Here is a 24,468-nt window from a genome sequence, read left to right on the forward strand (position 1 = left end):
AAAGAAAATTTGCACTTTAACTTATTTATTTCGCCTGATATTTATTTATTTAGTGTTTTTTAGAGGAACAGTTGTATGTATCGTTGACTTCTTTTCCTATTTCCTATTCTGAACATGCATCTGGGTCCATTGTACCTGTATTCCTCCTGACTGCACTCTGGTGGTTTGAAACCTTCGGGGATCAATAAAGTAATTATCTATCCATCTATTAAACATGTCCAGTTAAGTGTTAGGCTTTAATCTGGTCTTTGCTTGGTGGAGACACATGGATGCACGCTATCTTTACACTTTAGCCACATCTTACCTGCAGATCTGTACATGTGTGCGTGCTGCATGTGGGATCTTCTTTCTTTCTGGAACTACAGACTTCTGAGTGCACATAAGATGGAAGTTATGTACTGACTAACATGTGCACGTTGGTGGAAACCATCTTTAAGTGGTTTGCCCAGTGGTTGACCTGACCCAGGCTGTGTGGAACATCTCGGTCCGACCGGAAAATCACTGGTATTTTCTACATTACGTCACGACAATTTTATTTTACCGTAAAACACGTAGTTGCCTTTTTCCTGCACGAGTAAAACCGACCTAGGCTGTCTCTCCACTCCATCCTTTGACAACGACGCGACCCTGACCCGATTGAGAGGCGCACTGGACCGCCGCGGCCCGCCGCCCCGGTGGTGGACCCGGAAAGAAGCTGCGCTCCTCCGCGAGCCACCGTCATTACGGTAGTCACCGGAAATACCGTATGAATCGCAGCTGATATAAGGACGTGGTTGTTCCGGTGAAAAGGGGATTTGCTGCTTGGAGGCAGGCGGGTTGAGAGTGTAATTTATTATGTTTTAATCAACAAATGTACAGATGTTTTAGCAGTAGCTGACACCGTGTAGTGATACAATGCTACATGTGCTGTTTCCCTCCGGAAACCCGCTCCTGTGAGACCTCCCCGCGGCCTGGCTCTCCATCGACTGAAGAAACAATGCAGGCCTAGCGAGCCTCGGACGTTAGTTAGCAGGAAGCTAACGGGGAGCTAGCAGAAGCTAACGGGAAGCTAGCGGAAGCTAACGAGCAGCTAACAGGGAGGGAGCGGAAGCTAGGAGGGAGGTAGCGGAAGCTAACAGAGGGCTAGCCGGAGCTAACAGAGAGCTAACAGGGTAGCGCTGCCGTGGGATTTAAACCTCGACGCCGTAAGAACATCTAACCGGTATGTAACAACAGTTTATCAAAATCATGTTGATGGCTCATGCAATCCATCCCATCTACATTGAACGTGACGTCATTTTAATTAGATTAGCCACTAATCCTCTCACGACGTGTTTTCATGAAGTTTAGCTCGCAGCTTCTCGTTGCTTGTAAATGCTGTTTGTGCAACAGTGGCTGTGTTATGACACACACGTCTGTGTGTTCCGGGTGTTGTTGCTTACATACTTTACGTTGTAATGTTACACGCGCAGGAAAAGGTAATGTGAAATACCTTCAAGAGGAGTCTGAGAGAAACAGAACACCTGGGTAGAAAGTGTCAATGCGTAACGTTTTGATGGGATACAAACTGCACATTCATGGCCTCATGGGATTGATTGTTGAGCATTTACATTGTTTGTGTTGCTTTGTTCACGTTTTGGGATGGTACTTTAGCTAACTAAACCTGTAGTGTAACACACACCCCGTGCTGTGAACCTACCTGTGTGAAGGTCAGTGTGCAGGTAATGCTGTCTGCAGATCACTGTTCCCATTAGCAATTACAGTGATGATGTCATTCATAGTATTCAAATGTTGAATGTTCAGAGCCTTTGGGACATTTTAAAATGACTTGTTTTGTCCAACCAACAATCCAGACCATCAAGATGTTCATCATGAACAAGGACAAGAAGTAAATGCACATTTCAGATGAAACCAAAGGATGTTTGGAGGCTTTGCTTGAAGTATCGATGAGAGTACTTTCAGTGCAGCCGGTTCATTGTTTGAGCTTCAGTTTCAATCAGTGATACTCAATCAGACTTCATTGTGTAGTGTGAAGGTGCTGAGTGCCAACATGTTAATGTGCATGACATCAGAGCTGTTTGTAACGTTTGGTCACGGCTATTCATTTATTGGGTTGTGTTGTTTTGGTCTGCGTTCATTTGACCTCAGCGTGTATAAAATACACGCTGCTGTACAGCAACACTAGTTGTATTCTTTGTTTGAAGAAGGTATTCATTTAATCCTCATCTCTTTTCAGCGATGAGCTCTCAGCTGCAGGTCTTCTCTCCTCCCTCCATCTCCTCCAGTGCCTTTTGCCGCGTGAAGAAGGTGAAGGTGGAGAGCAATGTCTGGGACGTGTCCACCACCGAAGCGTACAGCGCCATAGCGGGCCAGTCGGCTTACACCTTCGCCCCGGCCATGGCCGTGGCACCCTTCGCCCCGTCCCTGGTCTTCCCCCCGACAGCACCGGGCTCCAGAGGCCAGGTGGTGGTGCGGGCCGCCGACAGCACCGGCAGCCTGCCCCGCGGATCGAGCCGGCGGGTGACGGAGCAGGCGGCGTCTTCGTCTTACGCTCATACGGAGACCTCGTCTGAGACCAGGGGGCACAGGCACGGCCAGAAGAGAAAGATTGAGGAAACCAACGAAAGCAGCGGCAGCGGATGTGGCAGTGTCCAAATCCTGGAGGAGCTCTCGGCCCCCGCAGCAACTTACTCCACCCGTACGGGCGGCGGCGGCGGAGGCACGGGCCAGTCGATCCCCCACTCGGCTCCAACCACCAAGAGCAGCAGCTCCAACGGGGAAGGGGATTATCAGCTGGTGCAGCACGAGATCCTCTGCTCCGTGTCCTGCAGCTATGAAGTGCTGGAGTTCTTGGGAAGAGGAACGTTTGGACAAGTGGCCAAATGCTGGAAGAGAGGCACCAACGAGATTGTGGCCATCAAGATCCTGAAGAACCATCCTTCATATGCTCGTCAGGGACAAATTGAGGTAAAGAGGACTGTGTTGATAACTTACCTGTGCATCCTGCTTTGATGACATCACTACATGTACATTGTATGAGTGCTGCGGCGGTCTAGTATTTACTAACTATTCCATCCTTTACTTCACGTCACAGGTGGGAATCCTGAACCGGCTGAGTGCAGAGAACGCCGATGAGTACAACTTTGTGCGATCGTACGAATGCTTCCAGCACAAAGGTCACACCTGCCTGGTGTTTGAGATGCTGGAGCAGAACCTGTACGACTTCCTCAAGCACAGCAAGTTCAGCCCGCTCCCCTTAAGGCACATCAGACCCATCCTCCAGCAGGTTGGCAGACATGCATCCAGCCTTTTTTAACCCATCACGTTATTACTTTTATGTTGTCGTATGACTATAAAGTGTTGGCATGTTTAGGTGGCGACGGCGCTGATGAAGCTGAAGAGCCTCGGTCTGATCCACGCCGACCTGAAGCCCGAGAACATCATGCTGGTCGACCCCCTCAGACAGCCCTACCGGGTGAAGGTCATCGACTTTGGCTCAGCGAGCCATGTGTCCAAAGCTGTGTGCTCCACCTACTTACAGTCTCGCTACTACAGGTGAGCGGCAACGCCTCCGTTTAATCTAAACATGAGAATGAGGCGACACAGAAGCTACTGTTTAGTTCAGTTTCCTTGGTGCTCGACCTGTAACCTCTTTTTTCTGCGCAGGGCTCCAGAGATCATTCTGGGTTTGCCGTTCTGCGAGGCCATCGACATGTGGTCTTTAGGCTGCGTGATCGCGGAGCTGTTTCTGGGCTGGCCGCTGTACCCCGGGGCCTCCGAGTACGACCAGGTCAGTGGTGACCTCAGTGTTTCACAGCTCTGGTCTGAGGCTTAGGAGAAAAACACGCAAATGACTAGTGAAGCTAACAAATGGTTAGTTGGCCAACGGTCATGAAAGAACTGTAGGCGCTCTGTGTTCAGCTGTTCAGCCTCACCGAGGGAGACCAGAGTCCGGGCTCTCGCTCTTAACCGCGGTGTGTTTGTCGTTTCCAGATCCGGTACATCTCCCAGACCCAAGGCCTGCCTGCAGAGTACCTGCTGAGCGCCGGGACTAAAACCAGCCGCTTCTTCAACCGAGGACCCGACTCCAGCTACCCGCTCTGGAGGCTGAAGGTTAATGAGGATCTGATTATGTGTCAGGCTTTAAAGGATTATTAATATGAAGGGATCTTCATGCTCCTATCTTCATCGTTTGACTTGCATCGTAGCGATAACATTTAGTGTTTGTGAGAAATAGTGTCGACACGTCCTAAAACATGTTTTGTCCCAGACGCCATCGGAGCATGAAATGGAGATGGGGATCAAGTCCAAGGAGGCCAGGAAGTACATCTTCAACTGCCTGGATGACATGATGCAGGTAGATGGCCTTCACAGCTTTTACTGCCTCATACTGTTCGTGTGACTGATCATCACCCACCTGTGTTCTGTGTATCGCAGGTGAACCTGTCTTCTCACCTGGAGGGGACGGACATGCTGGCCGAGAAAGCGGACAGACGAGAGTTTATCGACCTCTTGAAGCGGATGCTCCGCCTGGACGCCGACAAAAGGATCACGCCTACGAAGACTCTGGGTCACCCCTTTGTGACGATGAGCCACCTGGTGGATTATCCCCACAGCTCCCAGTACGTGAGCGTCGCTCTGCTGCGCCTCCAGACGCGAGTAGAGATGTCGCCGCTGTAACGCCGCTGCTCTCCTCTCTCCTCTCTGCAGTGTGAAGTCCTGCTTCCAGAACATGGAGATCTGTAAGCGGCGCAGCTCCTACGATAACAGCAAGTCCCTGTACTCCACCAGCGCGGTGCCCAGCGCCGCGGCGGGCAACCTCACCGTGACCTTCAGTAGCCAACTCAACCAGCATAACCAGGTGCGACCCGGTCATTCACTCGTTCATGGGCGTGTTGGGGTCGTGCGTCTCCTGCGGTATCAACCCGTGTGTTTCTGCACCAGGTGCCCTCTGCGGGCGGCGCCGTGCCTCTGCTGAACTACCAGCCGGCTCTGTACCAGCAGGCCACCATCAACATTCCCGGGCTCGCTCAGCAGAGCGTCCCGATCCCGACGCGCGGCGCCGGGCTGTGCAGCCAGACAGAACCCTTCCAGCAGACGCTCATCGTCTGCCCGCCCTCCACTCTTCAAGGTGCAGGAGACGCTCGCAACCAAAACACGCAACGGCACCAGCAGCCGGGTCTGCAGCCGTGTTTCTCATCGGTGTGCTTGTGTTGGACGGTTTTCCAGGGCTGCAGACGTCCAGTAAGAGCTCCAGCTTCCCCGTGAGGATGGAGAACTCTGTGCCCATCGTACCTCAGAACCAGGCTGCTCAGTCGCTGCAGATCCAGCCCAGCCTGCTCACACAGGTGGGAGCTCGTCAGCTGCGTCAGTGTTCATCTGTCTTGAAATAGAGTATGAAGTGAAATCATGACGGCGTTTTATAGAGAGAGAAGTTTCTGATGCTTAACTATTCCTGTCACGGTGATGTATGGAACTGCACTTCAGACTGCAGTCTGTGCTGAAGATGCATCTGAATGCGTCTAAAGTGAAACATGCAGCAAGTAGACCTGCTGCATAGATGCATCTCCTGGAGGGAAGGCGTATTGGAGGTTATCTCCTGTGGGGAGGGGCTTGTTGCTTTGCAGCATCATATAATCATGTACTTGTGAGGAATTTGTCGTCTTTTAGAAACCTGAACTCGGGTTGCAGAAACGTCCATGAACCGTGTGATCAGCGCTAAGCTCAAGAGCATCGGTGCAGTTTTGCTCTTTCAAAGATACGAGCGCATCCAAAACGTTCCTCCTTCTCTCCCCACAGCTGCTCTGCTGTACAGGGAACCAGGATGATCTTTCCTCGATGTAAAGAGTTGAGACATTGTTTAAACGCTTCACAGAAGGTTTCAGCAGCGTGTTGTTTGTTTGTGCTGTGTTTTGCCTCGTCTTTGCTTCCAGGGTGATAGAGCTGCCGTTCTCTTACTCCCAGTCTGCTTTCTGGGGTCGAGGCCAGATGTTTGTGTGGGAGACTCCTCTCGGCTCACACAGCTTCTTGACTGCCATTTGCTAAAGGAGAAGGGCCAAAGTCTGCAGAGGCCAGCTGTCCAGTGTCTCCTCAGGAAGAGCCTTAACGTGCTCATGGCGCCCTAACCCTCCCTCCCTCCCTCCGCCCCCTCCAGGGTTCCTGCACACCCCTGATGGTGGCCACCCTGCACCCGCCCTCAGCAGGCATAGCCCCCCAGTATTCCCTCCCCCTCGGCCGGCCCACCCTGCTGGAGCACACAGCCACAGTGCTGGTAAAGCAACCAGGACGCCCGAAGGACTCATTCACATGCACACTGCTGCCGCCACTAACAACGCCATCTCCCTCCGCTCCACCCCGCCTCTCCTTCCTTTCCTTTCCTTCCTTTCCTTTCCTTCCTTTCCTTTCCTTTGTGTGGAATGTGTCCTCTCGGCCACAGGCCTCGTCTTTAATACATGCATAAGATTCCCTCATTTGCCTTTTCACGAGCAGACTTTAGGGTTGCTCTGTGCTCATTTTCTCAGACAAACAGTTTTTTGGTCTAAAATCACTTTTATAGTTCTTTTCTTTTGTATTTCCCGTTGTGACAAAACATACCAAACCTTTTCCACTCTTCAGGAGCTCCATCATCCACACGTCGTTCCCTCCCAGTCTTTCCGTAGGTGTGCTGAGGGCATGGAGCGCATGATGCTCGTCTGCGCTTTGCTTGCAGCTCGTCCTTCCTGGTTTTCAGCGCAGGAGGTTGCAGCTCCGAGCCACTAAACTCTCTGACCGGGTCTTTTGTTTCAGAAGATTCCTCCGGACTGTTTGGCCTCAGTGAACTAAACTAATCTTTTTCTTCAGCGTTCTCCTCCAACAGGCGGCGTGGCCCCGTGTGTCTTCACACCGGCTCTGTCCAGCCGTAGTTTGTGCTTTGCATGTGTCATGTTGTGCGTTTGTTGCAGGCAGTGCGATAGTAAGAGAATGGCTTTGGAACGGTTGCTGGCTTCTCTCTCTGTGCTTTGGCCTGTTGGAGAGTTTGGATGTGTTTCTCGGCATGGCTCGCTGTGTCTGGTCCGCTCCAGCGTCGCTCGTGGTGGATCCGCTGCTTCCTGTACTGAAGTGTGTGTGTGTGTGTGTGTGTGTGTGTGTGTGTGTGTGGTTGCTCCCAGCAGGCCTGGCCCTCCGGCACCCAGCAGATCCTCATCCCCTCGTCGTGGCAGCAGGTCCCGGGCGTGGCCATCCACAGCTCGCACCAGTCAGCTGTTCCTGCGTCGCCGCTTGAAACGCTTCATGCCAACGCGTCGACGCAGCAGGGGCACAGCTGGAGGTGAGGCCGGCATCATCGAGCATCCCATGCTTCTACAGTCTGCACAGAGTTGTCTTTTTTTATTTTAAATTGGAAAAACAAACATTGTTGCTCCGTATCTTGGTCCAGGATTCTTCTTTTCACACACACACATCCTTAAACTCACTACCTCTTATGTTCAATATGTAAAGTGTTGCTTGACTGCCAGAGCCAAGTGATGTGAAGCTGCTGGAGTTTATTTGTGTTTTAAGTTAAAGACAATGAACCAGGAGAAAACTGAAGTCTTCGTTTTGTGTAACGACGTTTTGTCGCCGTGAAGTTGATGTTTTTCTGAAAGAATCTGAACACAAACTTTGAGTTAAAAGCAGCGCGCGTCGTCCTGACCTCACGACGTCAGTGTTCACCTTCATGGTTTGAGCAGTGAGATCACGTTGTGGTCGTTGTTCCTCACAGGAGCGCCGCCCGGACGCAGCAGGAGAGGAAGAAGGTGAAAGCCAGACGAGGAGAGAACAGGAACAGGTGTGTTGTTCATCTCTTGATGTTTATTTCCTTTTGTGACGCAGTCGTAAATAAACATTCATAGTGAATAGTTTAAACACTCCTTGAGTGGAGCAGCACTGGGTCATGTTGTTGCTGAACCTTCCTGTGGTTCCTCTCATCAGAGGTGTCTCCGCTGCGTCGCTGCTCGGCAGCGGCGGCGTGACTCCGCCCAGCGCCACCTGGTCGCAGCCGATCGTCATCTCCGACACGCCCAGCCCGGCGGTCAGCATCATCACCATCCACAGTGACACCGACACGGAGGATGAGCGCAAGTTCCACCCGGCCAGGTGAGGAGAAGATCCGTCTGAACTTCACGCCGGTCGCACACGACGACACCTGGAGCGCCGAGGGCGTCGCTTCTTCTGCACCTTCCTCTGGTGGAATAACCCGACTCCGTGTCTCTGTTCCCGCAGCGTCGGCCTGAGCCAGCGAGCTAACGTCATCAGCTGCGTGACGGTGCACGACTCTGACTCGTCCACCGCCAGCCCGCTGACTCCTCCGCCTCGCACGCTGAACCCGGCGAGCGCCGCGTCGTCGCGCCAGGCCAAGTCTCTGGCCGTGGTGGCGCCTTCAGTCAAAACCCAGGGCTCAGCGAGAGCGGCGGCTCCGCGAGGACGCCAGGAGGCCGGTGAGAGCTGCTCGCCTGCCGCCGTCCGCGTGATCGGGAACTTGTTGTGTTTTGTGGCTGCGAGCAGGTAACGTGACACTGGTGGCGCTTTACTTCACAGTGACCCACATGAAGCCCAAGAGGTCGTCCAACCGGCAGCCCTGCGGCTCGGACAGCACGGAGCGCCTCGGGCTGCTGCCCAGCCAGTCGCACCCCCTGAACCTCAGCCAGGTGAGCGCCGCTCTGCCGCCGCCGCTTCATGGTTAACTTCCTTAAAGTGACAGTGTCACAAAGACAAGCGGCAGGTTGATGAGCTGCAGCGCGTCAAAGGGAACATGTATGTCCTCGTGCACACGCACAGAGCAGCACGCTGCACAGGACGCGACCCGAGTTACGCTGCTGACGTCGTACCACGTTTAAGACCCGCAGCACGCTTTAGTTCACTTTACCTCAAGTACAGTTTCTCTAAATGTTTCATCAAAGCTGAGCCGACCTCAAGATTTACATGATCTTAACGTGTGTACATGCAGGCGTACGCAGGGTTTCATGAATCAGAATATTTCCTTTTGGTTGGAAGCTGCTTCCTCCATGAGACTGCTGCTCATTGAGCCCACAGCGCCTCCTGCTGGACCAACTATGTAATGACAGACGGTCTGTAAGTCACCTGAAATAAGTAATAAATGTTATTGGCTGCCTTAAATCGTGAGCAACTCGGCGGCCACTAAATGTTCCTTTGTAGATGAGTTCCTCTCCAGATGGTGGCGCTACTCCTGCGTGCCAACGCAGCAAATTGTTGGCGCATCAAAGTACTCGAGGTTTAACAAACCGCATCAACAGGCCGTTTCTAAGCTAACACAAGTTGTCGTATAATCCAGCTTGAGTTAATCCAGCTGCATGCACAGTGTCCCGTACCGTCTGAGTCCCTCCTCGCTCCTCGTGAGGCTCCTCCCCGCTCGCCGCTCAGCCTCCTGGTGTTCACGCCGTGTCGTCTCTTCAGGTGCAGCCGGTCGTGTCTTCGTCTCAGGAGCGTTCCCACAGCGACTCTTCGATGCGCCGGCAGTCGGCGTTCCCTCCGGCCGCGTCCTCTCACTACAGCTTCCCCGAGGTGTCGGCCGCGGGCCCCGGCCTGTACGCCTACCCGGCCTCCACGGCGCTCTCCTCGGCGTCCCAGGCCATGGAGCAGCTGCTGGGCCGCGGCCACGCCGCCCACGGACACTCCCCCTCCGCCTACGCCGCCACGTACGCCGCCGCCGCCTCCTCCAGGAGGGAGGCGGCCAGCCGGAAGGACTCGGTCAGCAGCCTGCTGCACGGCCTCCCCGCCGCCTACCAGCACCCGTTCGCCGGCTCCCCGTACGTGGGCGGGACGCCCCGCGTGGAGGCGTACGGCGCCTACCAGCTGAGCCCGCGTCGCCTCGCCCAGTACCCCTTCCTATAGGACGCCAGTCACTTCTGCCAGAAGGTTTGCTGCTTCACCTCCAACTCGGCTCCTCTTCGGGTCGTTTCCTGACATCTTTGTTATTATTTGTTTATTTCCCCTAACAGTATTGTTTGTAGTCTTGTCCAGTATAATCATGGCATTGTGTACGTGTTTTCCTTGTGTGGAGAGAGATTATCCTCCTGACCCGTAACGGCTCACACTACTGGTGTGTTTTTATCTCACATAGCGTGTCTGATTAATCACAAATATGTCTATTACTATGTTTTAAATTATGTTTTGTCCGTGTGGGAGAGGAAGGTCCATGAAGATGTTGAATAAGAGGAACCGTGTGTTGAACTGTGATGGATTCATGTTAATTTAAGTGCACATGTGATGTTAATATAGTGACCGTGTTTAGGCAGGAATAATCATGTCCTTATGCAATAGAAACTGAAAAAAAGAAACTGCATCAACTTGAGTGCTGAATGTATTTATGAAGTACAGAGTGAGGTCACATCCTGAGGAGCGACGTGAGAAACCTTTGTTTTAATTTAGTTTTTAGTCTTTTTAAACATGTCGACCTTATGAAATATAAACATATTGTGTTTCACATGAATGATTGTGTATCAGCTGCTCATTCATAAACGCTGTGGTTATGTCTCACGACGCTCTGGAAACGCTCGACACAAATAGACTGAAGAGAAGTTTACCAACTCGTTCACAAGGCGACAAGTCAGAGGAGCCGTCTACCAACCTGCAGAGCAGCCATGTTGTCTCTGAATATGAAATGTTGATGCTTCTGCTGGTCCAGCAGGTGGAGGAGACACTCACAGCTGATTGGAGGAGTCTCTCTCCTCACAGCTGATTGGAGGAGTCTCTCTCCTCACAGCTGATTGGAGGAGTCTCTCTCCTCACAGCTGATTGGAGGAGTCTCTCTCCTCACAGCTGATTGGAGGAGTCTCTCTCCTCACAGCTGATTGGTGGAGTCTCTCTCCTCACAGCTGATTGGTGGAGTCTCTCTCCTCACAGCTGATTGGTTGGCTCTCTGGACGTTTCTGTGGGTTATGAAAGCTTTTTCGTGAACACGTTCCTGTTGTGTTTGCATCAGTTTTGTGTTGTAATGTCTGAATATTTAACTGTTTCACCTTAACATAGTATAGTTAAGAGGCTATTCGGTAGAACTAATTCAGGGAAAAAGGTTTCAGCTCAAATAATCCACTGTTACTGTTTTCAATAAAATAATCACATATTCACATCGTGTCATGGTTCCCTGATGAGTTTTAGTTCCACCAACAGAAGATCAAACGTTTAAACGTGTGAATGTCTCGTCTTAAATGACTTCTACATGTTGAAGATAATTGTAATTTTTTTGTACCTTCAATATGTAAAGATTATATTTAAACTAATCCAGGAACACAGAACCACACGTGGACCTCTGCAGCTCCGCCTCTCGTCTCCATCCTCACTGGTTACCATGGCTGCAGCAACCGCTGCAAAGCACTGGTACCCTGCGGTCAACAGATGGACCAGTCTACGTCCTGGACACGGTCCAGTCTACTTCCTGGACACGGTCCGGTCTGCGTCCTGGACACGGCCCCGTCTACATCCTGGACACGGCCCCGTCTACATCCTGGACACGGCAACGTCTACGTCCTGGACACGGCAACGTCTACGTCCTGGACACGGCAACGTCTACGTCCTGGACACGGCAACGTCTACGTCCTGGACACGGTCCGGTCTACGTCTCCTCGGCACAGAATCAAGGAAAATGAACCTCATACTTTATATAAAATGTTATGAACACTTTGATTTAATAACGTCGGTTAAGGAAAAGTTTTGGAAAAAGATTGTTTGACACTTAAATGTCTTGACAGGTTTTCATTACTTTCCATCATATTTTCTTAATAGAAGAAAACGTGACGGTTTAGATTTCAGGAGTTGGGTTTCACTGTTATGGTTTAAAATGTCTCATCAAAAACATTCTTAAATTACTAAAACTCATTTTAAGGCAATTTAAAAAATAGCAAAAATACATATTTTTACAAAACATTTCATATAAAAAGGAATATATCAAAAGAAAACAATACTCCAGTCGAGATGTTTTTTAACATCTTTATTAAAAACACAGCTTTCGTCTCAGATGTTACGTCAACAGTTTTATTATTTTATTATCATATTTATGGTGCATGAATACATCAGGAGACCTTCAGGATCCTGCATGTCACCGTTACGACGGCTGACCCGTTCACACCAAACACACAATCTCACATAAACATATAAACAGAACACTATATTACATAAACCATGTTCTTCACAAGCTAGTTATTAAAGTCGGCTTCAGGAAACAAATTAGGACGATGAATATATTTCACAGTTACTCATAAACAAACAAATTCTCATGTTAACCCTCCACACTGCTCCATGTCAGCACAACAGCTTGTTGTGTTGTTAAAGTAAGAACAATAAAAACAAATGTATTATCTGAATGCAAAGTGACATGTTCCTTTATAGATCACTCATTACCTTTTTTATTGCTCTTATTATGTTTTAAGGTTTTTGTCGATTGCTAAACGACAGCTGGCACAACTGGAGTCACATGTAAAACTAACTAGAGTCTGCACTGCAGCACTCACCTGAGCTACACAGTCCACTTCACCTGCAAAGCTCAGTCCAGCAACACAACTCTGAACACAAGACTCAACACACACTCAGTGCAGCCAAACACTGCACAACCCTCACTGAGATGACACACACTGTCACTCACAACACACTGAGGAAAAACACCAGCACCAACACACCAACACAGGAAATACAAACTTCATCTTTACAGTTTGAACTATTTCAGATATCTATATATATATATATCTATATATATATATATCTATATATCTATATCTATATCTATATCTATATATATATATATATATATATATATATATATATATAGATATATATAGATAGATATAGTTATATTTATATAACTATATATATATAGTTATATATAGGTGTGTGTGTGTGTGTGTGTGTGTGTGTGTGTGTGTGTGTGTGTGTGTGTGTGTGTGTGTTCAGTCTAAAACAAGACAGCTGCTCAGCCTCCAGCTGAAGTTGCAGTCATCAGAGTTTAAAGGCACGAGGCTGAACTCTCTTCTGTGTTGAATGTTCACAGTTTGACAGCAGTGTGTCAGCGTTTGAACAAAGTGCTGTGAATCCAGTGTTGTGCAGGTTGTGTTAAAGTCATGTGATAAGTGTGTAGAGCTTTGAAAACTGAGTTCAAGCAACAAAAAAACAACTAGAGTTTGTTCACATGAGCTGCTGCTGTGCAGACTGAGGCAGAGTTTTGAACATGTGACTCCAGTTGTGCTCGCTGTCCTTTAGCAAACAAAAAAACTGTGAAGCTTCTAATAATTATTAGTCTTCAGTTTACTTTTTAATGGCCTTTAATCTTCTAACGGCCTTTAATCTTTTGATGGCCTTTAATCTTTTGATGGCCTTTAACCGTCTGCTGCTGCAGAAGGAAGAGAAGAGACAACAACCTGATATACTACAGTGTGTACTTGTACTATACTACCAATGAATACAATCATGTAGTATACAACCAATTACTATACATTTGTATTATAGGGCTGAAGAAAAAACCTAACTCACTGAAGCTGCTGAGGAAGAGGAGGAAGCTGCTGAGGAAGAGGAGGAAGCTGCTGAGGAAGAGCTCCTCTGGTCCCGTCAGCTGCTCTCTGGTTTCTGCAGCAGCACGCAGCTGAACAGTCTCTGGAGAATGGAGGGGGAACCCGAGAGTCTGGGATGCGGGCTGAAGGGCAGAGAGGGTGCTCATTAGGTGATGATGATGATGATGATGATGATGATGATGATGATGATGGTCTGGTCCAGAAACAAGTGCAGGTACTTACAGCGGTGCCTGCAGTAGCGGGCTCGTCTTGCAGCAGTCCTCTTGGTCCTGCTCCTGTGAGATCTGGTCCCAGATGCTGGTGTTGACCCACAGCGCGCCGGGCAGCGTGAGGCTGGCCCGCGTGCAGGTGATCCAGCGGCACAGCGGGCAGGACACGGTGCGCAGCGCCCCCTGCAGGCGGGACAGCCGCTCCAGGCAGAGCGCGCAGAAGGTGTGCCGGCAGTGGAGCACCCTGGGGACCCGCTGGCTGCGAGAGTACTCACAGCAGCACACCACGCACTCCAGCTCCTCGTCCATGAGCATGCTGGGAGAGCGACGGAGACTGGGAGGAGACTGGGACTGGAAGAGGACTGGAAGAGGACTGGAACCCGTCACCACCTGCAGCACATGGACCAACACAGAGGGCTTCACATCCCAGAACTAAAACATCAACAAACTTTCCTTGATCATAAATATTCCACAATATCTGAATACATAGTGAGACCCAGAGCGTCGTACTCACGAGCAGGAGCGCTGAGGAAGAGGAAGAGTGTGCAGTGAAGGCTCGCAGCGCTGCTTTAAGGAGCCGGTCACGTGACTCCGCCCGTCAACAGTTCCTTGGAAGCGTCTCGCCCGCCTCCTCTCTGGAATCTGAGCGCGCACACACACACGCACACACACACACACACACACGCACACACGCACACACGCACACACGCACACACACACGCGCACACGCACACACACACACACACAGGAAAGATTAGCTTTATGATCTTTATTGACCAGGAGCCTCCACGCTGGACACATTGAGTACAAGTACCACAGGAAGGTTTTCTAAAATGGGTCTTTTATTTGCATTTACTATGAAAACATACAATGTCACACGAGATTAACTGAAGCATGGAAATTTGGGCATTTGCTGTATAATCACACAAAAACACTCATCAGTCTGATTCCAGATGGGGCCGAGAAACGAGCGACAGAAACGCAAATCTTCTGCCCTCAGACGTTTCAGACACAGAAGATCTTTAAAATGCAAGTTCACAACAGTAATTATCAGCAAATATGTGCGCCGCCTCTCTGGGTGCATCTGAAACATCAGACAGACTCCTCAGAGCGAGACGAGGCAGTTTCTATAAATAAGAAAACAAAAACAACCAGAAAATTATCAAAAAGAAAATATACAGAAACAAAAAGGTGGTTCTCTTTACATGGACCTTGATAGAGCGCTATACTGGTCAGCTAAGCCAATTAAAGAAGAGACTGGTCTGTATGGAGCTGTGCACTGGGGCACGGCTGGGCTCATGGGTTGATCGTCACTGCCCTCGTCTTCTGAGATGAAGATGAAACACCTGGAGGACTACTCTGCTCGCCTGTGATCATTCTGGTGATGAAGTTCAGCGCTGCAACACTGGTGTGGATGTTGGGGCGTGTTCCTCTCGTTTCTTTCCTTGTGGAGCTGCGGTTGCAAACCGTCGATGTCGCGCTGCGCTAAAGACCCGACCGACTCTTCCCGGGTCACACGTCCGCCTCCTGCAGGTCCACGAGGACCAGCAGCTCTTCTGAGGCTCCACTTGTGCTTAAAATACGCTGACACATGTTCATGAGCCATGTGACGCTCAGAGTGTGTGCATGTTAATCTGTGGATGCGCACACTCTGACAGGAACGTTACGGAGAAGGAGGGCGGACGTCTGGGGAGCAACACGTCACCAGGAAAAATGAACTGACATTCCCACCTGGTGACGCAGTGAGCGGGAGGCGGAGGAACCCGTTCTTCAGCTCCCGGAGCTAAACCGAGACCGACAAATACAAAAACAGCTTTTTATGCATGTGTGCACCACAAAAAGTGACTCAAATTAAGGTGAAGACCCGAGAAATGCACGACATCGCTCAGGGCTTCTCCTCCTGTTCCTCTGGGCCTCTAGAGAACGCTGCAGTTACTTCCTGTCACGGCACAATGACTGAAGCTGCTATGAGTATGATGCTGAAGCAGCAGCCCAAAGGGGCATGAGAGCACGTTTGTGTTGTGGCAGCTTTACCTCTACACTCTTCCACAACCCATGAGCCAAGTGTGTTCCTATACTGCTGACATAAACCACTGAAGCACAGAGTGGATCGTAACCGTTTTAATAAGCCCCTCCAGCCCTCCGCCACTCCGTCCACTGCTCTCCATCTTCTCGGGCGAGTCGGCTTTGAGTTCCCTTCATCCCGAGTCCGTGGTGTGGTGGTCGCTGTGGTGGTGGTGGAGGGGCTTCCCAGAACATCTCCCCCCACGCAGTGTGTTTGTAGAACCTGGAGTCCAGTGGCCGGCTCGCCTGCGGGGGCGTGGGGGGAGGAGGGGCGCCCTGCAGCGCCTCACTCCTGCGCTATGCTCCTCAGCACGTACTTCACCGTGTAGGCGAACGCCGCGAAGCCGACGATCACAAACAGGTTGGCGAGAGCGCCCCCTAGGAGTCCGTGGTTGCGATTGGCCTGCTGCAGGCCGGGGGCGGGGTTAGCGTGCTCCAGGGGAACGGGACCTCCGTTGAGGGCGGGCAGCCCGTAGTGGGCGTGCTGAGGGTCGCCGTCAGGAACCACGTCCGGTAAGGGCAGGGGCTGAGAGCGGGCGCTGAGCTCCTCCTGCGCCTTCTGCTTCTGCTTCATCTCCTGGGGAACAAAGACGGTGGAGAGCATGAGGACGACAGGAAGACAGAGGAACAGAGAAGTCAGAGATCCCCTCGTACATACATCCACGACGTCAGGGAACAGCTCACAGAAGACTTTATCCTTCAGGTTGAAGGCCAGGCTTTGGGCGGACAGCTGTCTTTTCTGGAAACAGTACAGCAAATATTTGAGGCGTCACAGATGGGTCGTCATCATCATCATCATCCTCCTCATGCGCCGCCCTTGCGGCCATTGGTTTGCACTCACCGTGTAGTCCGAGGTCTCGATGCTGCCCAGGGTGGGGCCCTTCTCCACCATGAAGCTGAGCAGACCTGTGAGGATGGTGGAGACGGACCACGCAGGGTTCCACGTGTCTGGATGGAAGTCTGTGATGGACAAACATAACCTGTGGAGGAAACAACAATGAAGGAGCATGACCAACGGCAGGTTCAAAAACTCTAAAACTCCTGAGTTCTCCTTCAATGAAAGGATGTTCTTACCTCGTATTGCACTTAAATCTCCCGTTTGGAGTTATCATATAGATGCTTGGTGGTTTGAAAGGAAATTCCCGAGGAAATATGAGTTTCCCGTGATAATATCCCCCTACGGAAAATGGATTTATGGCATCAGTTGACACGAAAAGGAAACGCAGTCACAGAAGGAAGAAGATGTGCTAACGGTCAGCTTTACCTTCATAGGGAGTTTTCTCAGGACCTCTGACGACGTAGTGCCTGCAGGAGACAGAAAGGACTTCAGTGACGTGTAGAACAACACAGACGAGATTACAGGAACACTAGTGACACACAACTTGTACTGTTCACATGCACACTCCTGGAAGTGATGTAATCTTCCTTTAAAGAGTCTACTGACAGTTGAGGATTTCCCTGAAAGAGGAAAACTATTTTCTGTTAATCATCACCTGAAGAGTTTAAACTTGTCTTTATGTCACGTTAAGGATTTTAATATAAAACAGGTTTAATATGCAGATATTTTCTAGAGAAACGATGCACTTTACATGAAGCCTGTAAAGATATGAGGACTAACTCAAGGTGTCACACGGCCTTTACGACGCGCTCGTTTGTCTATAAACTAGTTTGTGACCCTTCAGGCCTTTGAGGAATAAGATCAAACGTCACACACAAAAATGCCGATGGAGCAGTTTCTGCTCCTCTGAGGACTTTTTTGGTAACTTAAATTTTTGCAAGTACATTTTTCATGATTTACATTTTGATAGATGTTTCTGGAAAAGAGCCGTAGTGAACTAGAGAGCGTTAAACGGGTCCAGGTGAGGCAGCGCCCTGCAGGTGAGACCTTACCATTCTAGGATGTTGGAGGGGAGCGGCTCTGCACAGATGTAAGGCACAGGGTCTTTCTTTATCCGCAGGTAATCCTGCTTAAGGCGCTGAGTGGCTGTAGTTGGAGCTCTCTTATTCCCGTTGTTGTTCATCTGAGGATCATGCAAAAAGAACTTCATGAAATTCATCTCGTCATTGTCTTTAGAAATGTAGAACCGGCACAGTTTATTTATATAAAAGTATATTTTATTTAATTAGATGCAGTGGCGTATATAATTCAAAGTTAGAGCTATTTTATAATGTAATTGTTTTCCCCAGATGCACTACATGTATTCTAGTTGCTTTGACAGAGACGTGGTGACAGAGCGTGGTGCGTCCTGTGTAACTGTGCGTCGCGGCGGGACGCTGCTGGTGCACGAAGTGTCTTCGCGGTTCGGTCCACGCGCGTTGCTCAACAGCAGCGTCTCTTGGCAAAACGTTGCTGCAACTTCAGCTGATGAGAAAATAACTGTTGGGAATGAGTGGGCGCTTGTTAGAGATTAGAGTTATAAACCTAAGTCATTTCACCACAGCATTGTTGTAAAGTAAATACAGTTGCAAAGGGGCGGAAAGATTCCAGTAAATTTCCGTAAAGTTTCCATGGGAATTTTGAAAAAAAGAAATGTGCCTACGTTTTTTTTACAAAAGCATATAACAGGGAAGTTAAATGTCGTTGAGAACAAGACTCTGCACGCCGAGCTCAGCTGGATCTGAATGCAGCTGGTTGAACATCGTCTGCAGAAACATAAACATAAAACATTCTGTTGTTTTTGACGTCTTTGTCATCAGTGTTGCGTCTGAACGTTTCAGCCCGATGAACGGAGAGTGTGAGAGCGCAGAGTTGTGTAGAGGCCAAGAGCGGTACTGCAGACAGAGAGATTTAAATTATAGCTGCAACATATTGAAAAATAACTGAACTAGTTCATTTTTTGGAGCTGTGAACTTAGTTTAAAATTTTGAATTATGGGCTATGAACTGAACTAGTTCATGTAGAAAGTGAACTTTCCCAACACTGTTTGTCATTAGCATATTGATTACTTGGTAAACTGAAGCCATGTTCATTTAATACCAAGTTTATTTGGATACAGTAGACTTTTTACAGCAGTGAGAGTCGGACGTATGTATGTACACACTAAAGTACACCAGCACCTCGACTATTCGCGGCTTTCTGAATGTCAAAAAAGTAATTTTTAAAAGTTGTATTATAAATGTTTGCATGCATTTCTGCTTATGACAAGATAAATACAGTTAAATCACCCCAACATTTGCAGTTAATTCCTGTTACTTCCTGTTAATTCCAGATAATTCCCGTTTATTCCCGTGGAAAGTTTCCAACTTTGAATATTCTCGGAATTTTGCAACCCTACAAGTAACCGTCAAAGGGCCTCATCCATCATGGATCAGTTGATCCAGCACCTAAATAACAGAGAGTGTCATTCTGAAGACTAGTCCCTTTAGGGAAGATTGTTATTTATTTAATCCTGCAATTAATGATTGATATGTTTACTCATTAATGCACCAGTTAAAATAGCAATGCAGGACACCAGTAAATAGTTTGACCCAAAGTTCAAAAGACAGCAGTCAATCTCTCGTGATACAAACGGTGTCGTCATGACATATAGACACATCTCATATCCAACCTGTAAGCAGCAGCACGTGTTCCTCACACACGCAGCAGCTTCAATGTAGACTACACAATGTCTACTGAGGTCTACTTGAACCCACAGCTCCTCCTGTCTGTGTCAACGTGTCGAGGAGACTCTGCACCCCAGGGTGCATAAAGGGCTCAGGCTGGGTGGCTGCAGAGGGAACATGTCATGCATGTCCATGACCTGCACACTGTGTGTTTTGATTGGAGCTTTCGAATAATAACGTGCAGCGTTTCCTACAAACAGGACGCCTGCGCACAGTGAAGTTCAAACTGTTGCAGAATAACATGGAACTACGCAAAGTGCTAACGCCGTGAGCCTGTAGTCATATGCATTATTTAGATTTAGGTGTAACTGTCTTAACCGCCTGAACTCAGGTCATCTGCTCTTTATCCGTAAGGGTGTCCTCTTAAAGCCCTGTGCCGGCCGCTTGACGTTAACGCAATGTTTACGTTCGCTGAGGATAATCCGCCAACGTTTCCGGTGCAGCTCGACTGGCTCAATCTCGATCAACAACCGGCTGTGAACGGTGAAACGTCGCTCGACGTCAGACCGCAGAAGCTCGTGCGACGGCCGGTTGTTTGTGTGTCCTTCACAGCGAGTCAGCACCGTCCACCAGGCAGGATGACACCGAGCTGATACCGCGTCCTGCGTGTACGCGACGTTACAGTCGGGAGGCCAGAGCTGTGTTTGGCTAGCTGGCGTTAGCAGCGGCTAGCACGAGCCGTTTGGTCCCGACCGACAGCCGCCCTGCGCAGCTCCTCCTCGGGTGGAGGAGGCGCAGTAGAGACGTACCTCTCCAGACGCTCCAGTGGCAATAGGTCTTCGTGGCTGCACACGAAATACAGCTGTTGTTTCTGTTGTCAACCCCAAAGCGATAAGACGATGACACCAACGTAGCTTTAGCTATCGCCAGCAGGACGCTTCCGGTTTCCTGCAGAACGCTTCCGGTTTCCCGCTTCTTCTTCGCCTCTTTCTGCTGTGCCGTTAACGGTTCGTGGCATTACCGCCACGTCTGTTAGCGGTGACAACACGTTCTGCAGCCTCGGGCGCTTTTATTCACATGTAATAATAATAATAATAATAATAATAATAAAAATAATGCATTTTATTTGTATAGCGCATTACAAGGATAAGGATATATTTATTGTCATTGTAAAAAAAAAACATACAACGAAATTACGTTGGCAACAGAAAGTTAAGACATCAGTATCATATATAAAATGGCATTTTTTAAATACAAAAATTAAAATAGATAAGACATAAAACACAGGCATCAATGTTTTTAAAGTGCAAAAGTGACTGTCCGGTGTGAGCTGGGTGAGGTGGTGGGGGTGATGGAGGAAACCGCTCGAGGGAAAAAGCTGTTCCTCAGCCTGTTAGACCGGTTTTAATGGTCCTGAATCGTCTTCCTGATGGCAGTGGAACAAACAGAGAGTGACCAGGGTGTGTTGTGTCTTTGTATATGTTGCTGGCTTCTTCTTGAGGCGGCCAGCATACACAGTGTCCAGGTCCTGGAGATTAACTCCCACAATCCTCTGTGCGGTTCTGACCACCTGGGCCAGGTCCTTCCTGTTCTCTGCTGTGCAGCTGGAAAACCACACAGTAAAGCACTGACAGAGGATGCTTTCTATGACACTTCTGTAGAAGTTCACCAGAAGCTTCGGGGGCAGGCCGGCTTGTTTGAGCTTCATCAAGAAGAAGAGCCTCTGCTGTGCCTTCTTCACCAGGTGAGATGTATTCAAGGACCAAGTGAGGTCCTTGGAAATGTGAAGACCCAGGAACTTGATGCTTTCCACCCTCTCTACCTCCTCCACATTTATGTACAGTGGAGAGGGTGTGGTCTTCCTGGATCTCCTGAAGTCCACGATTACTTCCTTGGTCTTGGAGGTGTTCAGGACCAGGTTGTTGTCTGAGCACCACTTGGCCAGATGTAGGACTTCCTGTCTGTAGTGTGTCTCATCGTTGTTGGAGATGAGTCCCACCACAGTGGTGTCGTCGGCAAACTCCACTATCTTGTTGGAAGAGTAGGTGGGCGAGCAGTCCTGGGTGAAGAGGGCTGAGCACACAACCCTGAGGTGCACCAGTGTTCAGGATGGTGGTTGCTGATGTCAGGTTCCCTATCCTCACATTCTGTGGTCTGTTTGATAGAAAGTCCAGAATCCATGAACCAAGTACAAGGCACTCAAAGCCCTTTACATGGTAAAAACAAACGATAGCATAAAGAAGAAGGGTGACAGTAAGAAACATAACATAACCAGCAGCATGTGTTGTTCTATTCTTAACGTGATATTATTGCAACCTCTTCGCTCCTGTTTACTCTTTATCTGAAGGTTTTATTTATACTGAATGTTGCCATGCTGTTGATATTTCTCCTTATGATGCCCTTTGCCAGTCGGCTTTCCTACAAACATATGTTCCACCCCGTCCACTTCTGTCTCTGATATATATTCTGATATTCTAATACTGGGCGGGACCACTGCCTATGGTTCCTTCATGATATGCTTTCCAGTCACACACTGGGCCATATGATAAGAAACCAGTTTGAGGTCAAGTCAGGCCCTTCCTTGCTCTTTCTTGCCTCAGCAGCTCCACTGCTTCTGGTTACTTAACCTTTCACTGGTATTTGTTGGACTTCCCCTCACACGTCATTGCGTCACAGTCCCAGCATGCACTGCTGTGTTTCCTCCACGGCCGCGGGGCTTTGGCTGAACTCCTCCTTACCCTTCATCCTCCTCCTCACCGGGCACACCTTCTCCTTCCTCTGCACACCGTTGCCACATGCCCACACGTTTGGCAGGTAACAGGAGATTCAGGAATGTAATTTGTTGGAATGTCTTTTATATGAAAGCATCAGAACTGTGTCATCGTTTTATCTCCGTCAACTCTTTCTTATGTACTTAAGTTTTCCGGTTTCCTTGTTCATTTGTGTAGCAGATCTGAATAATGTGCATACAAAATAAAGTACAATTATATTTATTAAGAGCCCACTGTGACGCCTGGAAGACTCATACTTACATTTGTCTGCATTGTAAATGTCCCCACAGCGACTAATAAAGGATTATTTTATCTTCTGAATCCTCTGTGTGGACTCGTTCCTGCTTCTCTTCCACTTCCAGCTTCAGTGTGAGCTGACCAGCACACGCAATGAAACTCAACATTCACCCTTTAGGCCTTTTACTGTCGGCTTTTTATTATAATTCTGCCACCAGTTTCAAAACAGTTTCAAAAACATTCTCAGAGATTTACAGTTTACAAAACAAATCACACAAAACATTGACGCACTTCACGGATGTTCAGTTCAGTTTGCTCATCACAGAGAGCAGAAAGAAGCCTGCACAAGTCGAGTGAAGCTGTGTGTCTGAAGAACAAACAGATGATTCATGGTGTGTGTTCGTCATTAACATCAAGATTACAGTTTATTGTTGAAACAATACTTTTACCAGGAGGACCGAACACATGTCTTTATACATTAAGGCAAAAACAATCCAGTGTTTTGGGGCTGAGACTAAAACATTTTGAAATATTCTTTCTAAATGTTGATCCTGTGAGTCGCCCAGATCTTAAGGAACGTTTACACTTCATATTACAACTTTTGGACAAGACCAAGTTATAATATCTGTACTCTCATATTCAGATGAAGTGAGGACGAGTGCAGCCCGCCGTGGCGCCGCTGGAGCATCTCCTCTGGCTCCCAGGACGAGGGTCAGAGGTCACCGGGCTTCTGGCTGAACTGTTCGCTCCTTCTCCTCAACTTCTCGGGTTTGAGAGACGCGAGGAGAGAAAACTCGCGAAAGACATCAACACGGGAGCTGAGACCTGCAACAAGGACACTGAGGTCAAAGGTCGTCCGCTGCAGCGACCACGAGCTGCTGCTGTGGTGGAGAGGAGCACAGCGGGCCTTCCTATGACGTCACCACACGCCACGAACACTGCAACCTGCATTTACCCACAAGCCAATGCACCAAGACGGGCAGCGAGAGCACGGCCCAAAGCAGAACACACCTCTCCTCCGGGCGTGGAGAACGACTCTGTCTTCTCAGCAGCTCTGGTTTTACAGTAAATGCTTTTTACCAACACCTTCGCTGTGCTTCATGAACATGCATAACAGATGACTCTTCTATTCTGGGTTCCTTTGAGGAGCAGAACGTCAGGAACTTGAAGGGAAAGAGATGAGCATCCTGTCCTTCACCCTGCGATCCCGTCCTTCATTGAATGAAGCGTACCAGACCTTCTCTGCTCGCCTTCAACATGTATGTATCTAACATGTTGTTTGTATTGTTAGTCTGAACTCCATGTTTCTCCTCCACTGAAGGCCTGTGTGACTCAACCACACAACATGCTAACATGTTCATAGAGTGTGACTCAACCACACAACATGCTAACATGTTCATAGAGTGTGACTCAACCACACAACATGCTAACATGTTCATAGAGTGTTACTGAACCACACAACATGCTAACATGTTCATAGAGTGTGACTCAACCACACAACATGCTAACATGTTCATAGAGTGTTACTGAACCACACAACATGCTAACATGTTCATAGAGTGTGACTGAACCACACAACATGCTAACATGTTCATAGAGTGTGTGTGTGTTGATGTAGCATGTTCACAGTGTGTGTGTGTGTGTGTGTGTGTGTGTTCATGCAGCATGTTCAGTGTGTGTGTGTGTGTGTGTGTGTGTGTGTGTTCATGTAGCATGTTCACAGTGTGTGTGTGTGTGTATGTGTGTGTGTGTGTGTGTTCATGCAGCATGTTCACAGTGTGTGTGTGTGTGTGTGTTCATGTAGCGTGTTCACAGTGTGTGTGTGTGTGTGTGTGTGTGTTCATGTAGCATGTTCACAGTGTGTGTGTGTGTGTGTGTGTGTGTGTGTGTGTGTGTGTGTGTGTGTTCATGCAGCATGTTCACAGACTGTCTCAGACGTCTCAGACGCGTCACTCACTCTCTCGCGAGCCTCCCTGGGTTTGACCCTCCTGCTGCTGGAGGCCGGCCCTGTGCAACACAAGCAACATGTCAGTCATGGAGGATTCCAGCCGCCGGCCTGAAGGTCAAGCCAGCGAGAACATTTCCAGCGAGGGAGAAACGTGGTGACGGTGCACGATGCTCGTGAGACCACAG

At 49.0% G+C, this 24,468-nt stretch overlaps 3 protein-coding genes across 6 annotated transcripts; 1 reads left to right on the forward strand and 2 right to left on the reverse strand.

Annotated features, from left to right (window-relative positions):
* Nucleotides 1–786: 786 nt before the first annotated feature.
* On the forward strand, nucleotides 787–10,444 carry LOC137781888 (homeodomain-interacting protein kinase 1-like). 3 transcript variants are annotated; one of them, XM_068570893.1, is made up of 18 exons: nucleotides 787–1,201; nucleotides 2,216–2,946; nucleotides 3,074–3,265; nucleotides 3,353–3,534; nucleotides 3,646–3,769; nucleotides 3,973–4,092; nucleotides 4,250–4,336; nucleotides 4,417–4,601; nucleotides 4,690–4,840; nucleotides 4,924–5,110; nucleotides 5,209–5,327; nucleotides 6,134–6,250; nucleotides 7,128–7,285; nucleotides 7,718–7,783; nucleotides 7,927–8,091; nucleotides 8,218–8,432; nucleotides 8,533–8,642; nucleotides 9,409–10,444. In XM_068570893.1, exons 2-18 carry the CDS (start codon nucleotides 2,218–2,220, stop codon nucleotides 9,844–9,846), a joined length of 3,345 nt encoding a protein of 1,114 aa, XP_068426994.1. In that variant the 5' UTR covers nucleotides 787–1,201; nucleotides 2,216–2,217; the 3' UTR covers nucleotides 9,847–10,444. The 3 variants fall into 3 exon arrangements, with proteins under 3 accessions (XP_068426994.1, XP_068426995.1, XP_068426996.1); XM_068570894.1 differs by lacking the exon at nucleotides 6,134–6,250; XM_068570895.1 differs by lacking the exon at nucleotides 6,134–6,250 and having other exon boundaries at nucleotides 7,131–7,285.
* Nucleotides 10,445–13,548: 3,104 nt separating this feature from the next.
* Nucleotides 13,549–14,035, reverse strand: LOC137781887 (RING finger protein 224-like). Its single transcript, XM_068570892.1, has 2 exons — nucleotides 13,734–14,035; nucleotides 13,549–13,633 (listed from the first exon to the last, which is right to left on the reverse strand). The coding sequence occupies exons 1-2, from the start codon at nucleotides 14,033–14,035 to the stop codon at nucleotides 13,549–13,551; spliced, it is 387 nt and encodes a 128-aa protein (XP_068426993.1).
* A 1,791-nt stretch (nucleotides 14,036–15,826) lies between these two features.
* Nucleotides 15,827–20,320, reverse strand: LOC137781884 (ubiquitin-conjugating enzyme E2 J2). Of its 2 annotated transcripts, none has more exons than XM_068570887.1 (7): nucleotides 20,137–20,320; nucleotides 17,675–17,805; nucleotides 17,049–17,089; nucleotides 16,859–16,961; nucleotides 16,626–16,764; nucleotides 16,443–16,523; nucleotides 15,827–16,361 (listed from the first exon to the last, which is right to left on the reverse strand). In XM_068570887.1, the coding sequence occupies exons 2-7, from the start codon at nucleotides 17,803–17,805 to the stop codon at nucleotides 16,071–16,073; spliced, it is 786 nt and encodes a 261-aa protein (XP_068426988.1). In that variant the 5' UTR covers nucleotides 20,137–20,320; the 3' UTR covers nucleotides 15,827–16,070. The 2 variants fall into 2 exon arrangements, with proteins under 2 accessions (XP_068426988.1, XP_068426989.1); XM_068570888.1 differs by lacking the exon at nucleotides 20,137–20,320 and adding an exon at nucleotides 19,333–19,510.
* Between the last annotated feature and the right edge of the window lie 4,148 nt (nucleotides 20,321–24,468).

Source organism: Clinocottus analis, unplaced genomic scaffold, assembly GCF_023055335.1.
Source record: "Clinocottus analis isolate CAN_PGR_092001 unplaced genomic scaffold, fCliAna1.0.p SCAF_97, whole genome shotgun sequence".
Classification (NCBI taxonomy): Eukaryota; Metazoa; Chordata; class Actinopteri; order Perciformes; family Cottidae; genus Clinocottus; species Clinocottus analis.